This window comes from Hydra vulgaris, chromosome 08 (genome assembly GCF_038396675.1).
Source record: "Hydra vulgaris chromosome 08, alternate assembly HydraT2T_AEP".
Lineage (NCBI taxonomy): Eukaryota > Metazoa > Cnidaria > Hydrozoa > Anthoathecata > Hydridae > Hydra > Hydra vulgaris.
Genome location: NC_088927.1, coordinates 59,672,592 through 59,692,973, shown reverse-complemented (window position 1 = coordinate 59,692,973; position 20,382 = coordinate 59,672,592). Strand labels below are relative to the sequence as shown.

Sequence of the window (20,382 nt, the reverse complement as noted above, 5' to 3'; positions counted from 1 at the left end):
TTAAGTTATATCTTATATCAACACTTATCTCCCGTCTGAATTGTATCACAAACTTCATAACACATATCTCAGTTGTAAGTGAAAGTCGGGTCCAGGTTCCAGGCATTTGATGTACAGCTAAAACTAAAAGAGCCATTTGATTTTGAGTATCATAAAAACATTCTTTTAGCGAATTTAAAACGTGCAAAATATCTACCCCAAAGTTCCAAAGCGATTAGATAAGAATGCAAGGCATCGTTTTCTACCATCAAAATAACAATGTATTATCATGTTTGATTCACTGATTACCGTATTTTTTTTTTTTTTTTGTAGCTACCTTTTTTTATTTATGATAAAAATTTTATCTACTTTTCTGAAAAAAACTATTTTGTTTTTCACTTTTTGGATTGGTTTAAAAAAAATATACAGTAAATGAGGTATGAAAGGTACCCGACACATGTTTGGATGGTAGCTCCGGACAACTTCATTTATAAATTAATATTTATGACTTATAAATTAATTATATACGCGACAAGTGCGTTTTTTTTATCATTTGTGTTACCAGGCACAGTTTTAATATTGACAATAATCAAACAATAATTTGTTTTGCCATTTAAAATGTAATTATTATGTCGTTTTTGAGAACTTATTTTTAAATAATCAAGCAACAACCAACAAGAGTAACTTTAAAGTCAGCTACTTTAATGGATAACAGTATGACAACAGACACTTTAATGAATGCCTTAAAAAGGTTTAAATAACAGAACAATTTGTGATATACCCTTAGTTAGGTATATTTTTCTACATTCTAAGGTAGAAAAACAATGATTTGTCATATAATTTTCTACTTTAAAGGTATAATTTTTTACCTTGGAGGGAAAAAAATTATACCTTACTAAGGTTATAATACATATCCTAAGGTAGAAATTTCTACATTTTTTTTTTAGATTATACCTTCTCAAAACAAAAAGGTTGTCAAAACTAAAAATATACCGACTAAACTGTGTCAAATGCCGACTATATTCTTTAAAAAAACTGACTATAAGTTGAAAATAGCCTTTTATGTTTGTGGAGGAAGAGGTTAAAATCACCCTGGCCAATGATGATTTTTTTATAGAAATGGCAAATTAAATAAATATCTTTTATGTAACTGTTGGTCCAAACTTAGCAAAAAATATTCCAATGATAACTAACACGATTATAAAATAAATAACTTTAAACTTTCCATTCAAAAGTTTGAATGTGCTTATAAAATGCTAATAATTGGTTCCTACGAGATCATAAAAACTTAAATCTTTCAGGTCTTTATTGGTTCAATCGTCAATCAAACAAGTAGTATTTCCAGACCAAATGAAGATAGCCAAAGTTACACTAATATTTAAAGAGGGTCGCATCATCAAATATAGATTTATTTGATGATAATAATACATTAATATATAAATTTTCCTACTTTTTAGTATAAACAGAAGAAACTTATTTTCTCAATAAATAATATGTTCAAGTTTTTTGATATCAATCCTTACTCACTAGTGTTTTCTATATGTAGTTTATCTTTATCAGCTTATTAGTTGTTGATCGGCTAACATGGTGTACACCCATTAATGTATTCAAGACGATTTCAGCTATGCTCATGTTTGGATTACGTCTAGCGAGAATAATTGCTTTATTTTCGTTCCTTTCTGACATTATTTTAGAATGTAAAGAGCGACTTTTGTCTTGGACTGTGCTAAACTCTTTATAGTTTTTGAGCGTTGTTTTAACGCTTCGCTGATCTCGAGCTTACATCCAATTTCTCCGATGTGCTGAGACCACTTTTGTGCATGCAAACAATTTGCCACTTTTTTTCAACTGATATGCTTTTAAACACATAATTTTGTTAATGCAATTTTGAAATTTTTTTACTAACTGGCTTTCAAAAAAGCAAGCCCAATATCTTGGTACAGATCAAGACTCAAATGCGAGCGTTGTGGAATACCGTGCCACAAGTACTAATCAAAAATCTTATAGATTCCATGCCGTTTAGAATCTTGACATGCCATAAAAACAAAGGTATCATACAAAATATTATTTTTTTTAGAACCTTTGAATAATTGTAAGTGCGCTAATACTTTTGCACGCCTTTTTAATCTTATTTTTGTCACTTTTATTGTATTCTAATTAAATTAAAGATAATAATATAGAAATATTTTTTAATATTTGATGCGTGGTAGTTCTGTTTTTTTTTTTGTTATTAAAATAAAATAAAAAAGGTCAATCAGACCTTGATTGTTTTTGAATAGCACTTATTTGAAGCTGAAAAGTATGTATGTGCTTGTATTGATTCCGTTTTTAAGTGCATATCCTATCAAGAAAGTACTTGATGAACTGAGTCAGAACTATAAAATAATACATATGTAGAAAAGTTTAACTTGAAGTTTTATGCTATTGCATTAAACTTAAAGTCGTGAATTTATTATTTAGTTAATTTCACCTGATGGTTGCAATAGTATGAAACTTAAAGTTTTGAAAATATTTATTATTTCATATATTCTAATTTTGGAATTGTAAATTGAAAATAAAAAAAAAATATGCGAATAAAACGTTCCTTTACAAGTTTTACTTAAATTAAACATTTTCTTGTTTTTAATAAACGCAGTCAAGAAATAAACTGAAATGTTTGTAATATTGGTATTTATCAACAAATATCACCATTATAAGATGTTGCATTTGTAATAAAAAATTAAGTAAAATACTAAATAATATTAAGTTAAATATTTATATATCTAATGCTTTTGGTTTTATTTAGTTGTTCATCAAATGTTGCGCAACATATTAAAATACCTCACTAAACACTATAGTGTTAAGTGAGGTATTTTAATGTTGATATGAAAATGCCCTTATTAGGGCATTTGTTTAAAAAAAACATTCTAAATGTCTTTTAAACGTTTTTTAAACGTTGTTTTACGCTAGAATGTTTGAAAGACGTTTATAAGAGGTTTAAAAGAGATTTAAAACGTAACTTTTAAAAACAGATGCCCATTTGGAACCAAATGTTCGAGGATACCTTAACTAATCAACAATTCTAATAAAATTTACCTTTGAAATGAGACATTTTTGCATTTTGGTATTTAGCCGTTACAAAAGTTTAATGAATAATAATTAGAAATAGTTTTAAAATCTTAAAAAATTAAATTTTGATTTTGTGAACTATTTTTAATAAATAGACAAATTGGGAACATGAATCAATTAAAATTCTAAAATAATCGTTTTAAATATTGAAATAAAAAAAATTAATTTGAAAGAGAAATTGCAAATAAATGTCAGTAAAATTACTTTATACATATTTATACTTGATACATATTTATGCTTGATACATATAAAAAAAAGAGAAATAATCAGTAAAATCTAAATTGGAACAATCGAAAATTTTTAATAACCGATTTAATAGCTTTTACTGAAAATTTAAAAAAAAATTTCATTTTGTATGTACAAAAGGTTAAGATACAAAAATAAACTTTGTTGACTATAAATATTCGATTATTCTATAAATATATTATAGTATTAAATATTCTATTAGAAACGTTTAGAAATCTTTGTTTGACTGAAGTCATACTTTGTAACTCCTTCTAAGCGTAACTGAAACGCAAGATTTTTTTATTGAAATTTTTTCACGATCTATGATTTAGATTTCAATCATTGAAATTAACATACAATCTAGTCCTACCAACCACAACTTTTCCGAAACTGTTTTAGTACTTTGGCTACTTTAGAACTTTTACTGAAACTTTTTGGAAAACATTCTCATTTGACACAGGTCAGAAATTAAGCTTTTAGATTTGATTGCAGACATCAATCTTACTTCAGGTAAGATTGATGTCTGCAAGTTACCTTAAGGATCTGTAAAAAATGTTTTCAAGTTATTAGTTAAGGTGTACGTCATAAACGCTTTCCGTGAGAAAGAATGAAAGAATCTAGCAACTTCTCTTTTAAATAGAGATATTAAATGAAAAAAAATTAACAAAAAAATTTTGTTAATTTTTTTCATTTAATACCTCTATTAAATGAAAAAAATTAACAAAATAACGAGAATGTTTCTTATTAAAATCTCATTTAAAAAACAAACGAGATACTAATATCTTATTTGTAAAACAAATAAGATTTTAATAAGAATATTGTTGAGGTTCAGGATCAAATTGTTTTCCACTGGTGTAATTTATTGAAAATCTTTTTCTTTGTAAATATTTGAAACTTTTTTTGCTTTTCTAAACATTTTTGCAAACTATATAAAAGGTTCCAAAGTCTCTTATTATTTTTATATCAAAGCTAGTTGTTAATTTTATTTTTAATTTTAATTTTAATTTTAATTTTTAAAGACCTTCAGAATAAGTGAAGGCAAGTCTTAAAGCAACATCGAAGACCTTCAGAATAAGTGAGGGCAAGTCTTAAAGCAACATCGAAGACCTTCAGAATAAGTGAAGGCAAGTCTTAAAGCAACATCGAAGACCTTCAGAATAAGTGAAGGCAAGTCTTAAAGCAACATCAAAGACCTTCAGAAAAAGTGAAGGCAAGTTTTAAAGCAACATCGAAGACCTTCAGAAAAAGTGAAGGCAAGTTTTAAAGCAATATCGAAGACCTTCAGAAAAAGTGAAGGCAAGTTTTAAAGCAACATCGAAAAGAAATTGGATAATAAAACAAAGATTTCTAGAATTTAGAAAATGTTTCCTCGGAGGATAAAAAGCAAGCATATGTAAAAAGAGATTTAGCTTATGATGAAGATATTATAAATTGTTTTAATACATTTATCAGAGTTAACATAGATTTAGAATGAGGTTTTTGATTTTTAACACATTGATGAATTATAATAACTATGAACTTTGAGAAGAATAAATAAAAATGAACTTAGACGGAGGTTCAATGAAAGTTATTGCAAATCAGTTTAGCCCAAATCAGCACTGATCACATGATAGTAATGAGAAGGGAACTTACTCTGAAGTAAATTCTGTTCTCACATTGGCGTTCTGTAAAGATATGCAAGAAACACATTGCAACCTTGCAGTATAAATTGAAAAACAATTAAAATTTAGATTAAAATGAGTGTTTCCACCCAGTTTGCAGATGCAGGCTTTCCTAAGAAACATAACAAAACCTAAGGTTACTAGTTTTTAGATATTTGAAGTCTAATGAAAAGCTTGTTTATGCAAGACTTAATATTTGTTCAATTAATTTTTATTTAGAATGTTGTTTAGCTTATAAAAGAAGTTTTACATGTGACGGTTCATTTTTAAAGAGCATTATTAAAAAATGCAGACAGTCTTGCATTAATAATTCCAATAGAACTGTTTTATTTACTTAATACATGAAGTAAATTTGACAGAGTTAAGTTTAATACATTTATTGAATTACTAGATGCACAGTATCACAAGCTGATCCAAGATTTTAAAGATAGCTTTCAGCATTTACTTTGAACTGTTTAGAAGTAAGTAAACTTAGTATAATCCTTTATTGTTAATTAATTTTTACTTTTTTTAAATTTTTCTTGTATTCATTAACCCATTGTAGTACTTAAATAAAAACCTCAGTGTGATGTTGACTTACTTAAGAAATTGACGATTGTGTCCCACCACTTCAAAATCCGTCTCGTCGGCTCTGCAAAGACAAAAAAATTTGATAAAAGCCTGAGAAAAAAATAGGCCTAAATTTCAGGACACCTGTATCAAATGAAAGTAAAATAAACATTTGGATAATGTTTTTGTAATATCTTAACTTTTTGTTTTTGGAGGCAAGGGGAAAAAAACGTTTAATGATCATTAAAAAAAGTTAAATTCTATCAAAAAAAATTCGTTTATTTTAAAACTTTAGAAAAATAATTTTTTGATTTTTTTATTTGTCTTTTTTGAGTTTAATGCTCTTAATTATTTTTATATAACCAAAATTTAAAAAAAAAAAAAAACATTTTTTTGCAAAGCATGTAAGGTAGCATAAAGATATGCTACCTTTCTTGAACATGAAACTTTCATATTTTCACCCCTTTTGAATCCCTTTTCAGAAAATGTGCCACCTGCAGGATTTTCATATTTGCAGTTTTGTATATACCCTACTGGTTTCGTAAATAAAATTGATAAAATTATTTGGGAGTTTCAAAATGTCTGACCTGTGTTAATATAAACATAAACATACCTAAGTTTAGAGTTTGGACAATGCCTGAAAGTATAATACATATAAAAAACATAAAAAAAACCTTGCCCTTGCTACTAGTCTCAGTCTTGAGAAAGGAGCTCTGTGAGAAATAAACACGGCGATCGGCTGGCAATTTATTTTCGTTCTATCATTGAATTTTGTCAATTTAAAGTGAAAGTTCCTTATTTGTTGAAAACAAATATTCTTGCAGTCAGTTTTCCAGTCATAAACGCGCTTTTCATTGCCGTTTATCATCCGTTTTGGGCATTACCCATCTAAAAACTTTAAAATTGTAATAAGCTCTGATTGATCAAAATCTTGATGTATTTTAGAGACTTATACTGTGTGGCGACATTAAGAATCTCCGAAAGTGTTATAACACTTTTTTAATTTCTATTTCGCTCAGTCAACTTATACCATTTTCCACACGTGGGTATAACACTCTCGATAACATTGCTTCTAAAGTATTCGAACTGTATAACATTGTAAAAAAAGCTCAGCCCTCTGGGCCGCTCTGATGACTGTACAATTTTGCTGGACTTTATTAAGCTGTTGCATGCCGAATCGTGGAACATTTCTAAAAGAAAATTCAGCGTTGCAAAGATGTTAGAGAAGATCGCCCTCAGGCAATGAATGGTTCCTTGCCTTCGGAAAAATTTTAATCCTTTTCAATTTTCTTTTGTGCCTGGTTCTTATAACGGTACAATTAATGCTCTATTAATTATGGTTATTTGAACCTTAAAAAAACTCTTATCTTCAGGTCGGTGTATTGGATGTATTAGTATCAACTTTATAAAAACATTTAAAAAAATTTCTTATCTAGTTGTTCTCCTTACAGCTAAAAAAATAAACTTAAGTTACTGGACACTGTTTTAACATGGGTTAAATCGTATTTATTTTAATGCTCTCGAAAAATCGTTATATCCTTTCTTTCTCCGACTTCAATCCTTTGGACTAATGCCATTAGTAGAGTTTCACAATGATCTGTGCTCAGACATTTCTCTTCAACATGGTAGTCAACAGTATGACAACTCTTTATCAATCCAGAAGTCTCTTAAACATGTACGCCGATCAGAAATGTTAGGCTGCAATGTCTGCTATCCGATGCCTGGAATCTTTTGAAATCCAGCGGGGTAGGGGTAACGAGGAGTGGGGGGCATAGTTAGTTTGGGCTCAGGCAGACCAACTGTGAAAAGAAAAATTAAGTTGTTGTTATTGAAAATAACATGCATGCAGGCACGGATATAGGGGGTAATCTAGATGCCGGACATTTCTTTTTCTTTTTTTTTACTCAAACGATGTTGTGGTTTGAATCAAAACGTTTTCAAACTTTATCAAATTGATGATACTCAAAATGCTACTGCATAATTATTTCGTGCGTTTAAACATAAAAGAAGTAGATATAAATAAATTATTTGCGAATGGTATATTATGATATTGAATTACTTATTAAGATTACTATTAAAAATTTCAAATCAACTTTCCAACATATATATGTATATATATATATATATATATATATATATATATATATATATATATATATATATATATATATATATATATATATATATATATATATTACACTGCAGTATATATATATATATATATATATATATATATATATTACACTGCAGTATATATATATATATATATATATATATATATATATTACACTGCAGTATATATAATATATATATATATATATATATATATATATATATATATATATATATATATATATATATATATATATATATATATATATATATATATATATATACAATATTGGACAAAACATTTGCAACCAACATCGAACAATGCTAAAAAGTGTTCCTTATTTTACATGTCATAAAAACGAAACGAACTATACTACCACAGCAAACAGTTCAGGAGTCTGGAGTCATAGCATGCCATGACATGAGCAATCAGCTGACAGGTGACAGCACACAGGCAGAATTTCGTTAACAAGTGCCATTTTGCAGCGGACAAAACAAGTGCAACTTTTTTGGTTTGTTTTATTTTCTTAAGTCTGGTCCGTGTCAACGTCACGGAAGATTTTTAATAATTAAAGGAAGTATCCAGAAGTTTCCAGAAGCATGCTGAAGCTTCCAGAAGTTTCCAGAAGCATGCTGAAGCTTCCAGAAGTTTCCAGAAGAAGCATCTGGAAGCATCCAGTAGCATCCAGAAATATCCAGAAACATCCAGTAGCATCCAGAAATATTCAGAAACATTCAGAAGCATCCAAACGCATCCAGAAGCTTCCAGAAGCATCGAAAAGAAGCGTCTAGAATTTTCCAGAACAGGTTCACACAGGTTCATTTTACTATATAAGAGACATGTAAATTGACATGTAATTCAGTCAGTATATGGAAGTCAATCAGTCAGTATTATCAAGACAGTTTATCGAAGTGAGTTTTATCAAAGTGTTTTATCAAAGAACATCAATACAAGAAGTGAAATACAACAAGTGTTTTATTACATCAATACAGTCCACATCCAACCAAGACATTGTGTTCCACAAAGCATTATTGTATCATCACAAGGTAAATGTAACACGGTAAGCCTTCAGAAGCGTGGTTATTTATTTTATTATTTTTATAACTTCAAGTGCAAAAATGGTTCCCGACAGTCTTTGATTGGAACTAAGAAAGAAAATTATTGGCGATTACGTAAGTGGAATGTCACAAAAAAGTATTTGTGATAAATATCGCGTGAAAAAATGGACCGTATTAAGACTATGTTCCAAATATTGTTCTTCGGGGCATTTAGCAGCAGATAACAAAGGTGGAAGACCGCGTTCCACCACTTCTAGAGAGGATTCTATGATCATCAGATCCGTCAAGAAGGATCCCCGGATATCATCAGTCGAGATACAAAAGCAATTAGAGCTGCCTGTATCGGACCGAACAATCAGACGACGTGCTGTTGAAGCCGGATTGTTTTCTCGACGCCCTGCAAAGAAACCGCTGATTTCACTAAAAAACCAGAAGAAAAGACTCCTGTTTGCTACATCTCATATTGAATGGAATGTGCAGAAATGGCGAACTGTCCTGTTCAGTGATGTATCGAAGTTCAACATCATTGGGAGCGATGGCATTTGCCGTGTACGTCGACCGGCTGGAAAACGCCTCGATTTACGTTACTGCCATGAGACTGTAAAGCGTGGTGTAGGCATTGTAATGGTCTGGGGGTGTTTTTCTGCTAACGGTCTAGGTCCAATACATCGAAATGATGGAATAATGGACCGTTTCATGTATAAAAATATCCTAAAAGATGTTGTGTTACCTCATGCTGAATGGAATATGCCAATAAACTGGGTTTTTTAGCGAGACAACGATCCGAAACACACTGCAAAAGTAGTCAAGCAGTGGTTTCAAGACAACCACCTATCGGTGATGGATTGGCCGCCTCAATCTTCGGATCTCAACCCTATCGAGAACCTGTGGGAGATCGTCAACCGCAGAATTAATCGTGAAGGTGTTCGTAATAAGGATCAACTGTTTGAACAAATCCAAAAGGCCTGGGCAACGATTCCACAAAGTTTCATTGATCACCTGATCAAATCTATGCCTCGAAGATGCAAGGCTGTGATCGACAACAAAGGATTCGCCACGAAATATTGATAGCGAAATACAGCTCGCTCAACATTTTGTCGAGTTGCACTTGTTTTGTCCAAAAGGAAATCAACTTTTTTTAATACTTTTGATTAATTTATTAATTTTCGTGTATAAATAATGCACTTTGTGATGAATAAAACTTGAAGAACTTTGTCTCTAAACAGTTACATAGTTATTTCTCTAAATTAAAAAATGCAGCACTTTTATATAAAGTAACTAAATTAGCATTATTTGGTTGCACTCGTTTTGTCCGATACTGTATATATATATATATATATATATATATATATATATATATATATATATATATATATATATATATATATATATATATATATATATATATGTATATATATATGACCTTTTTCCGGGTCCCTAAATTTCCTTCCTCAGTCCTCTTTGACAGAAATTTCAGACCTTAGCAACATTGATACATTGTTAAATCACCATCTAATGTGAAAAATATCTTTACCAAGCACCAAGCTTAAGTCAGTTACTTGGAGCTGTAGTGTCTTAGTGCCACTTTTGAAAATTTATATGTTTCTTCAATATATGGTTTTGTTATGAAAAAAGTTTAACTACTATAATAAATGTATGGATGAATCCAGAGTTATGTGTTGCCTCACATTGAAGAATGAGTGAAGATAATATCTACACATCAAAATGTTTTTTGCATAATAACATGTAATAACTGTAATAACATGTGAATTTTCTCACTAGTTACTTCATTATTTGAAGAAGTAAGTCTTCTTAGTAAGTTAGGAGGTTGTTTAATGGCTAATACCGGGTGAATATTAGAAAAAACATTTTTAATTCTTTCATTATAAGATACTTTGAGCAAAAGGTTAACTTCTGTTATTAAAGGTTGACAATTGAGATTACTATAGAATGTTGTCACTAAAGGAAACATTTCTTAAGATTAGTTTTGCGGTGCTGGTCCTTGTAGTTTAGCATTATGAAATGCTTTTTCTATAATTCCATCAGGGTATTCACAATCTTTTAACCATGACTAAAGTTCTATTAGGCGTAATTGTTCGATTTCATAATCAGATGTAAAAAAAATTATTCTTTTTGCTAAACTATAAAGAATATTTTTTTAAATGTGAAATGGATGATGACTGTTATAGTTTAAATAGTCATGGGTGTTTAAATAGTCATGGGTGTCTGTTTGAATTTTATTATCATTTTTAAGAATGATTGCAATTTCTAAAAAGTTAATTACACTGTATGTGCTATCATTTTTTATAAATTCCTTGCCAAAATCTATTGTATACCCAATATAGTCATTTAATTTAGTTAAAGAAATTTCAAATTTTCTGATGTCAAAATGTTTTGGCCAAATTATAAAACCGTCATCAATATATCTAAAATAAAATTTTTTTATATCATCTACTTCATGGTTAGAAAATACTGAGGAAGGATTATTGGAAAAAGCTTAGTCTTTTCTAGGAACCCGATACTAAGACATGCATAATCTGGTGCAAAATCTGTACCCATAGCTGTACCAGTTATTTGGTGAAATAATTGTTTGTCGAATATGAAATTATTTTTATTTAGAGTAAAAGATGCTGACTCAATTATGAATTCAGGTGTAAATATTTTATCTATCAAGTCTTTATATTTATTTATCATAAAACTTTTATTATCATGTCTTACTATCGGGTTCCTAGACGAGACTAAGTTTTTTCCAATAATCTTTTATCTAGCCATATATGGTATTTTTCTAACCATAGATAGTAGATGGTATAAAGAAATTTTTTGGTAATTATATTGTTTTTAATAAAAACATTTTGAGAAAAAAGATTAAGTGGATTTTCTATTTGTTATATATATATATATATATATTTATTTATATATATATATATATATATATATATATATATATATATATATATATATATATATACATATATATATATATATATATATATATATATATATATATATATATATATATATATATATATATATATATATATATATATATATATATATATATATATATATATATATATATATATATATATATATATATATATATATATATATATATGAAATACTGTACATACTTCAGAAGTAAAACTCACAATAAAAAATAACTGATCAATATACAGCAAAACAACTAAAAATATTTTTGAAAAAATAAAAAAAATCGAGAATATTTTTTGATAAAAAAATAATTTTTTTTATAGATTGTGTGAAATGGGAATACATTAATTTAGATAAAAAAACAAAATTAGGTTGTACTATTTTATTCCTGAGAAAAGGTCCACTATACACTGTGAGCCATAAAGACCGTCAGGTTCAACTTTTCCCCACCTCTAATTTTTTTTCTTTTAAAGTAAATGCAGTTTGTGTAAGTCTTTTTCAAGTGCAGAACAAATCTAAAGTCAATCAAAAGAGTTAGTATTTTAAGTATTAAAAATTAGAAGTAAATTTTATTTTTGTCATAATTAGGATGTCATAACAACTGTTGTTCTAGTCAGGCTGTTTTGAATTTAATTAATTTGGCAGAAACTCTTGATCCCACATCATGTGAGCAAGTTGCTTCAGGCATAATAAAAAACAAAATGGAGCGAGAAGACATTAAGAGAGGCCAGTCTTTTAAAATATCTACAGGTGTTTAAGTTTTTATTTTTATTTTTAAATAATTAAAAAGAGTTTATATGTTTAGATAAAACTTAAATGCACATATAAAACACTCAGTAGATATGAGGCTTTTGTAACTAAGCAATTGTATAGGTTGCTAACAATTTTTTCAAAATGTTTGCATTGTAAATTTAGAGTAGGGGTAGGTTAAAGATACATGTAATTAATTATACTTTATCTTTAAGGTGGAAATCCGTTAACTTTAACTGTTGGAACTAAAGACAATAAATCTTCTAGAAAGTTTTTTAATCAGATATCATATCAAACAGTGATGGAATTAACTTCTGTTTTGGAATTGACAAAAAATAAAACAAAAAAACTGATATCAAGTCTCCGTAAGAATCTGGGATCATCTACTGATGTGGAGAATAATGTAATTAGTATGATGACATCATTACAAGAAGAAATTGAATCTAAATATAAAATAGAACAAGAGAACTTTATTTGGAATGATGAAATTGTAACAAGACATGTAGTATTCATCTATGACACTTCTGAATTTATTCTTAGTATCCCGGTGGGAAGTGAGCTAACGACTAGCGAGCGACTAGCTAGCTTTATAGCGATTTTCTAGCGATTTTTCTTTTCTTATTTTATTCTTTCGTAATGTCTTTAACATCTTCAAAAATTCGATTTTTAGTGTTGGATCTATTATAATTATGAAAATAATTGAACTTTAAACATGTCGATTTTGTAACGATATGTCGCTAGCTTCATATCGCAGTTTTTAAGAAAGCGATTTTATTACGAAAAGACGCTAGCTACATATCGTATTGGTGTAGCTGGTTACTAGATAGCGATAAATCAATAGCTATTCGATTGTTACATATCGCAGCTTTTAAGCTATCGATTTAATAACGATTTATCGCTAGCTACATATCGTATTTGTGTAGCTAGCTACATGATAGCCGCAAATCGATAGCTAGTTGATAGCTTCATATCGCAATTTTTAAGAAAGCGATTGTATTAAGATATGACGCTAGCTACATATCGCGTTTGTCTAGCTGGCTACTAGATAGCCAGAAATAGATTGCTAGTTGATAACTAAATATCGTAGCTTTTGTTCAGCGACTTTATTACGATATCGAGATATATCTCAAAAACTACATATCGCTCCTATATTAACCTATAATTAATATAGACACGATATCTATATATTACCTATAGTTAATATAGACACGATATCTAGTATTTGAGATATCGTAATAAAGTCCCTGGAAATAAGCTGTGACATATACGCAACACCATGGTGTTCCGTAATGCAGAATACTAAAGTATGTTGATTAACAATTTTAGACTCGTTTTTTTACCCACGCACTTTTTTGATACGTAATTTAATCAAACATATGAATAAATTACGTATCATTAAAGTAAGTGGGTAAAAAAACGAGTATAAAAGTATCATTTTTATTATACGCAATTTAATCATAATTATGATTAAATTGCGTATCATAAAAGTGCGTCGATAAAGAAACGAGTCTAAAAGTGTTAATTTACATACTTCCGAATTACGCAATATAAATTTACACAACTTTTATGATTTTTGGCGTAATTTCTCTAACGACTTAACTTGTCATATTCAAATTTGCTATACATAGCCTGCAATTTTATCGCTATTTCATTTTTTACACTATCTCACTACGATTCATATCGTTTTTAAAATATCAATATCAATATCAAATATGGCATCTAAAATATCTTCAGATGATTCGGAATGCACCAGAATTGTTCAAAGCTCTAAACGGATGGGCCAAGTTGAAACGGTAACTTACATTTCATTTATTTGTTCTGTAAATTAGTAACCAGACTAGTCTATGGATAAACTTACAACACAGACATAGACAATTCTGTATGTTGTAATGGACACAACAAATGTTTAATTTTTTGTCCTTGTTGTGTCTATCAAATTTTTGATGGTGTCCTAAGATTGCTCAGTTAAAAAATAATTTTCACTTCATAAGTCTACAAAGCATAATTTTTTGTCTATTTGGTGTCTATGATTTTGTCTAAATTTAATTGATTTCATAAAACCAGAAATATTGATTTTTGCCAATAAAATCTGAATTATCCAAAAAATCCCTTAGAAACAAAAAAAAAAATATACGATACATTATATTTGAATTTTGTTTCATGGTAAAAATTACTTTTATGGTGACAAATTTAAAGTGGTGACAAATTTTAGGACGGAATATGACAATAATGTTTACACAAATAGTTGATTTTCCAAAATTTAGATCCAATCATAGTCAGATTCACAGTCTGAGGATAGAATGTTAAGAAAATCAGGATTGATTAGATTTTTTAAATGATAAACTTACCTTTAACTTTTTTGAAGTAATCCCAAACTGGAGAGGGCATTTTAAAAATAAATTTTCACGCACATTCACTGAGAATTGAAAAACAACTGAACTGAGTAATTAATGAACTTCAATTGAGCACAAAATAGTCCATTTTGAGGTTTTTAAATAGACATTAACTTTTTAATCAACAGCAAACGCTGGACAAAAAATTAAAAAATGAACTTCTGTTAGAAAAATTGTATTTTTAATTTTGTGCTCGTTTTCAGTTTTTGAAACGATGCTGCAGTGAAAATTTAATTACTCGTTATAAGTCCAAATTATATATTAAATAGATCTTCTATACCTCATTAAAAAATCGAGATTGTTCATTTAGTGTCCGTTTTTAAAATGATTGTCTAGAAAGACAAACATTTTTTATAGACAATTCATTTTTGATAGTTGTAATTAAAATTGTTGCAATTAGTGCTTTGTCGAAGTCTATTTTTGTCCTTTTATAATAAGGCCATTAGAGATTGTCTGGTTGCTACTGTAAATAGGACTCTAAAATCGATTTGATTGCGACATATCGCAGCTTTTTAGCTACTGATTTTAGGCCGTGTGAATAAAGATGAGCAATTATAATACAATCTCTTTATTAAAAACTGCGATATGTAGCTATCAACTAGCTATTGATTTGTGGCTATCTTGTAGCCAGCTACACAAATTGCTTTTAATCAGTAATTGGTCAGTTTTACGTGAATAAAAACTTTAGGAGCTTTCGTTATATTTTTGTTTACGTAAAGGTAAGCAGTATACTTAGTAATTGGTCAATTTTACTTTAATAAAAACTTGATAAAAAATTGCTCATTTTTATTCACCCGGCCTTTAAGTCGAACTGTTTTAATACAGTTGTAGTTTCGGCGCGCTGTTCCAGACTTGTGAAAAAAGATGTTGGTAAGATAGATAAGCGCAGTCAGTTTACTATTGACAATTGATTTTTGTTTATTTTATGTCATTAGAAACAGCACAAAATTCTTTATAATAAAGAACTAAAATAATTTTTAAAACCTAATGTAATCAAAGTTAAAAGATTTTCATAAGTGTGGCGCTACTGCAGTTTCCCCCCCCCCCTTTTTTTTTTTTTATGATGGATTATGATAGAGAATTTTATGCTGATTCAGAAAAATATAAAAACGTAGACCTAAAAATCAACGGAAAGTGCTCTAATTCGAAGTCAAAGTTGTAAAAAATCCCATTAAAAACCCTAATATTCGCCATATTTTTTCAAAACGCTTTCATTTTTAACGAAAATTAATTACCATTCCATAAGTGTTTCCCTTGCTATTCAGTTTTAACCCATTTTACTCTATATCTCATAGGATATTTATGATGTTGTGTATATATATATATATATATATATATATATATATATATATATATATATATATATATATATATATATATATATATATATATATATATATATATATATATACAATTTATGAGATATATATATATATATAAATAAGATCTTTTTTATATATATAATATCATAAATATCATATCAGTACTAAATTTATATATATATATATATATATATATATATATATATATATATATATATATATATATATATATATATATATATATATATATATATATATATAAGTTTAGTTTATTTTTTTGATAATACTTTACCTATATTATATTGCTTTATATTACTTTTAACTAACTTTTATTATTTTTATATAACATATATTATAATATATGTAATAATAATATATATAATATATATATAAAATACATGTATTATATATATATATATATATATATATATATATATATATATATATATATATATATATATATATATATATATATATATATGTTTGTGTGTGTGTAGTCTACTCTTTTGATATTGCTTTACATATATGTAAAGCATTATCAAATATAAAAATTACATTTTTAGTTCATCAGGTCGTTAAGAACAGCTCGTCGAAAAAGTTTTGAAAATGCTAGAGCATCTTTAATTGAAGATGCTAACATTGAAGCAGTTGAAAATAAAATAATTAATGATTATGAATGTGATGCAAGTTGTAATAATGATATTTCATTTGAGTCTAGCGACGTAATTAGTTCAGATGAGTCATCTGATAAGGACAATGACATTAGCATGACATCAAAAATCTACGACATAAATCAAAAGCTTTTGGACTTTTATTTAAGATATAATCTGACTAGAAATGCTATGGAAGCTCTTTTAAAGTTATTAAACATCAATTATGATAAAACTTTGCCATTATCTGTTACTACACTTAAAGCTAAGTCAATAACCTACAACCAGTCTAAAAATTGGGTAAAAAGAATTGAAAAAAAAAATTTGATGTCATATATTGGCGTGAAAGACAATTTATTGTATTGCATGGACCAGCGTAATTTACAATTAAGTTTAAAAAATAAAGATGGCAACAGTGGCATAGTAAAATTACGACTGTTTTTTAATTTAGATGGTTTGCCTGTTTTTAAATCTTCTAAATTATCATTTTGGCCAATTCTAATGTCATTTAGGGATTATAATCATATTGGTGCACTTCCTGTAGCATTGCACTGTTGTGTAGAAAAACCAAATTTGAATTTTTATCTTAAACAACTGGTTGATGAATTGCAAATTTTAAGTGTTCCTTTTGATTTGAATGGACAACAAATGGTTATTTCTGATGTTGATTTTATCTGCGATACCCCTGCACGTTCATTTGCTCAAAATATTTTTAATCACAATGCATACTACGGATGTGGGTACTGTAATATCAAAGGTGAGTATTGTTACAATCGTATTATTTTTACAGATCAGAATTGTACACCACGTTCTGATGAAAGTTACAAAAGTATATCAGAAAATAATCAGCATGGCCCTTCACCTCTTTTGAATATTCCTCAATTAAGTGGACTGCAATCGTCATGTCCTCCAGAATATATGCATCTGGTACTCCAAGGTGTGGTGAAAAAGTTATGCACATATTATTTCACTAAAGTACCTTTTCTGCATTTATCTTGTAGACTTTCACAACATTTACTGAGTAAATTATCGGCTGAAATCGATGATATAAGGAAGTATTTACCATCAGAATTCCACAGAAAACTTAGTTCTTTGGTTAATTTTAAAAACTGGAAAGCCTCTGAATTTCGACAGTTTGTTTTATATCTTGGACCATTTCTCTTACATGATAAATTGCCAGATCGGTATTATGACCATTTTATTATGTTGCACTTCAGCATGTATGTTTTGGCTTCTGATGAATATGTTGCTTATCATGTTATTGCATCTGAGTGTGTTAAAAAATTTGTTGAATTTATGCCTATATTATTTAGCAAAAGATCTATGGTCTATAATGTGCATGTGTTAATTCATCTAGCTTTTTTTGTAGTAAAATATGGACCTTTGGACTCATTTTCTGCATTTCAATTCGAAAATATGTTGGGTTTATTAAAAAGACGAATTAAAACAGGTAGAAACATTTTTCAACACACAATTGTTTGCTTAAATGATCTTCGATCAGTAACTAATAATCACTTGAACACTGTAAAGATTTCTACTGATCTGCCGGATTGTGCTTTTGTTATTGATGATGGTTCCATTGTTTTATGCACTAGTACAAGTCTTGACTGTTTACATATATCTGGAATTCTTTTATCTTATGTGAAGCCACTTTATACATTTCCGTACTCATCAAAAGTCCTTAGAATTGGATATTATCAGAAAAGTTGCACACATGCTTATAATGTTAGACCGATTCGAAAATGTATCATGATTATTTGTAGGGAAAACTACTTTCTAATTATCCCATTGGTCTGCAAATTAAACTAAAGTTTTAAAGTTGCTATGGGTTATAATTTTAATTTATTTACAGAACTTGATTAGTTTTTTTTTAATTTTTTAAAAAATTTTGTGTTGATTTAAAAATATATCAATTCATTTGAAGTCTTTATACTTTTTTAACTGTGTATTTTCTAAATAATAAATGTATAATTTTTATGTTACATTTTGCAAATGTTTTATTTCAGATGAATTATATTGTATATTTGTATTGTGACAGTGAAGTTCTGGAATTAAAAAACTGTGACATAATAATGTCAGAGAAACTAAAAAATTGGTCTATGGATGATTGGAGATCTCGTGGTCAAACATTAATGGAAGATGACCTTCAAATAAAGGCAATGCATAAGGATGGTATAAATGCGGCATGCATATTACAGATAAGTATTTTATACCCTGTTGGAATTAAAAAATAAAAAGTGTTTCAGTAGTAACATTTTTTAAAAGTAAATTAATCTTACAAAATTGTATTTTTTGTTTATTTTATACGTTTCAGTTAGAATTGATACGAAATTGCTTATTCAAAAAATTCAAAAACTTGTAGTAAACAAAAATTTTAAAAACGGACTACTTAGACTTATTGATCGTGTGGGTCAAACCAAAAGGCAGAGCATTCCACCATTGAATGTGAGTGTTTTTAAACCAATTTAATAAATTATTTATATTGTAATCAATATACTAAGTATTGCAGAAAATGTGTTGAATATTTAATTTAGGTACTTTAATTTTTATGATCTAAATTTATTTTGATTTCTGGTGGGCTTTCTTGATAATATAGATTTTTGTATACGTTTATTGTACATATAAAACTATAATTGTACAAATACTAAAAAGTTATTTGTTTTGTAGCATATTCTCACTGCAGAATCAGAAGTAGAAATTGAATTTAATACATCAAAAAAACAAGAGAACTCCTATAAATCTACAAAACGGAAAGAGAAAAGAAAAAGCCTTTCTGAAGAACCGTCTTTACCATCATGGCCGTTGTGGGAGCCACCAAAGCTCCCCAATTCCAATTCAGTATACATTTTTAACAATTTTTTATCCCATTTGTGAAAATAAGAATTTTTATTTGGTTTCATTTGAATGGTTTGTTTGTTGTTTTTTTAGTTACCATTTTTAAATGAAAGAATCAGTATAAAATAATTAGAATATAGTGATAGAGTTTTTATATCATTTAAGAGTATTTATAATCATTGTTAATCTTGTTTTAGAACCTTCTGTCTGTCTCTGCCAGACAGTGTCTCCATCAGAGTTGCAGTCTGTTTCACAAATTCAACCACTATTGCATTCATCTTCTTCCTTTTCTTTGCCATCTCAAAAAAATGGGATAGACCAAATAAATAAATTTATTCTGAAAGCAAACGTTGAACCCAATACTGTTGAAGGCATTCAATTTATAGTGAATGCCATGTACAGAAAAGTTTGTGGGTTGGAAACCGAAATGCGTACCATACGTTCACTTTTAGACACTAACCATGGTAATAACGAAAATATAAATATAGATTATTTACCAGCAAATTCAGTTGAAGAGTTTGATTCACTAGAAAAAAAAATAATTCACTCTAATGATAAAGATATCATTTGCAGAAAGATGAAGCAAATTGGTGGGAAAAATGTTAGTGACTTTTTAAAAAATGCTTTAAAAACTTGCATAACAGACAAGCTATGTTGCAGCATCAATCGAACTGGTGCAGATAAAAAGCGTAGGTTTATAGGACCAGTCGAAAGTTTGATTTTTGATGCAGCTTACTGTTTATTTCCAACTGCCACTGAATCCAGTATGACTACCTTAATTGCGAAACACTTGAAAAAATCTAAAGAT

General features: G+C 28.3%; 2 protein-coding genes across 2 annotated transcripts in view; one reads left to right on the top strand and one right to left on the bottom strand.

Moving 5' to 3' along the window:
• Positions 1–20,382, bottom strand: part of LOC136084024 (uncharacterized) — a 44,130-nt gene that overhangs the window by 11,820 nt on the left and 11,928 nt on the right. The gene's annotated exons all lie outside the window — the stretch shown is intronic.
• LOC136083503 (uncharacterized) lies at positions 412–20,118 on the top strand. The gene is made up of 8 exons (XM_065802905.1): positions 412–447; positions 927–1,059; positions 12,213–12,374; positions 12,590–12,879; positions 16,653–18,937; positions 19,047–19,184; positions 19,407–19,577; positions 19,772–20,118. Exons 1-5 carry the CDS (start codon positions 412–414, stop codon positions 18,546–18,548), a joined length of 2,517 nt encoding a protein of 838 aa, XP_065658977.1. The 3' UTR covers positions 18,549–18,937; positions 19,047–19,184; positions 19,407–19,577; positions 19,772–20,118.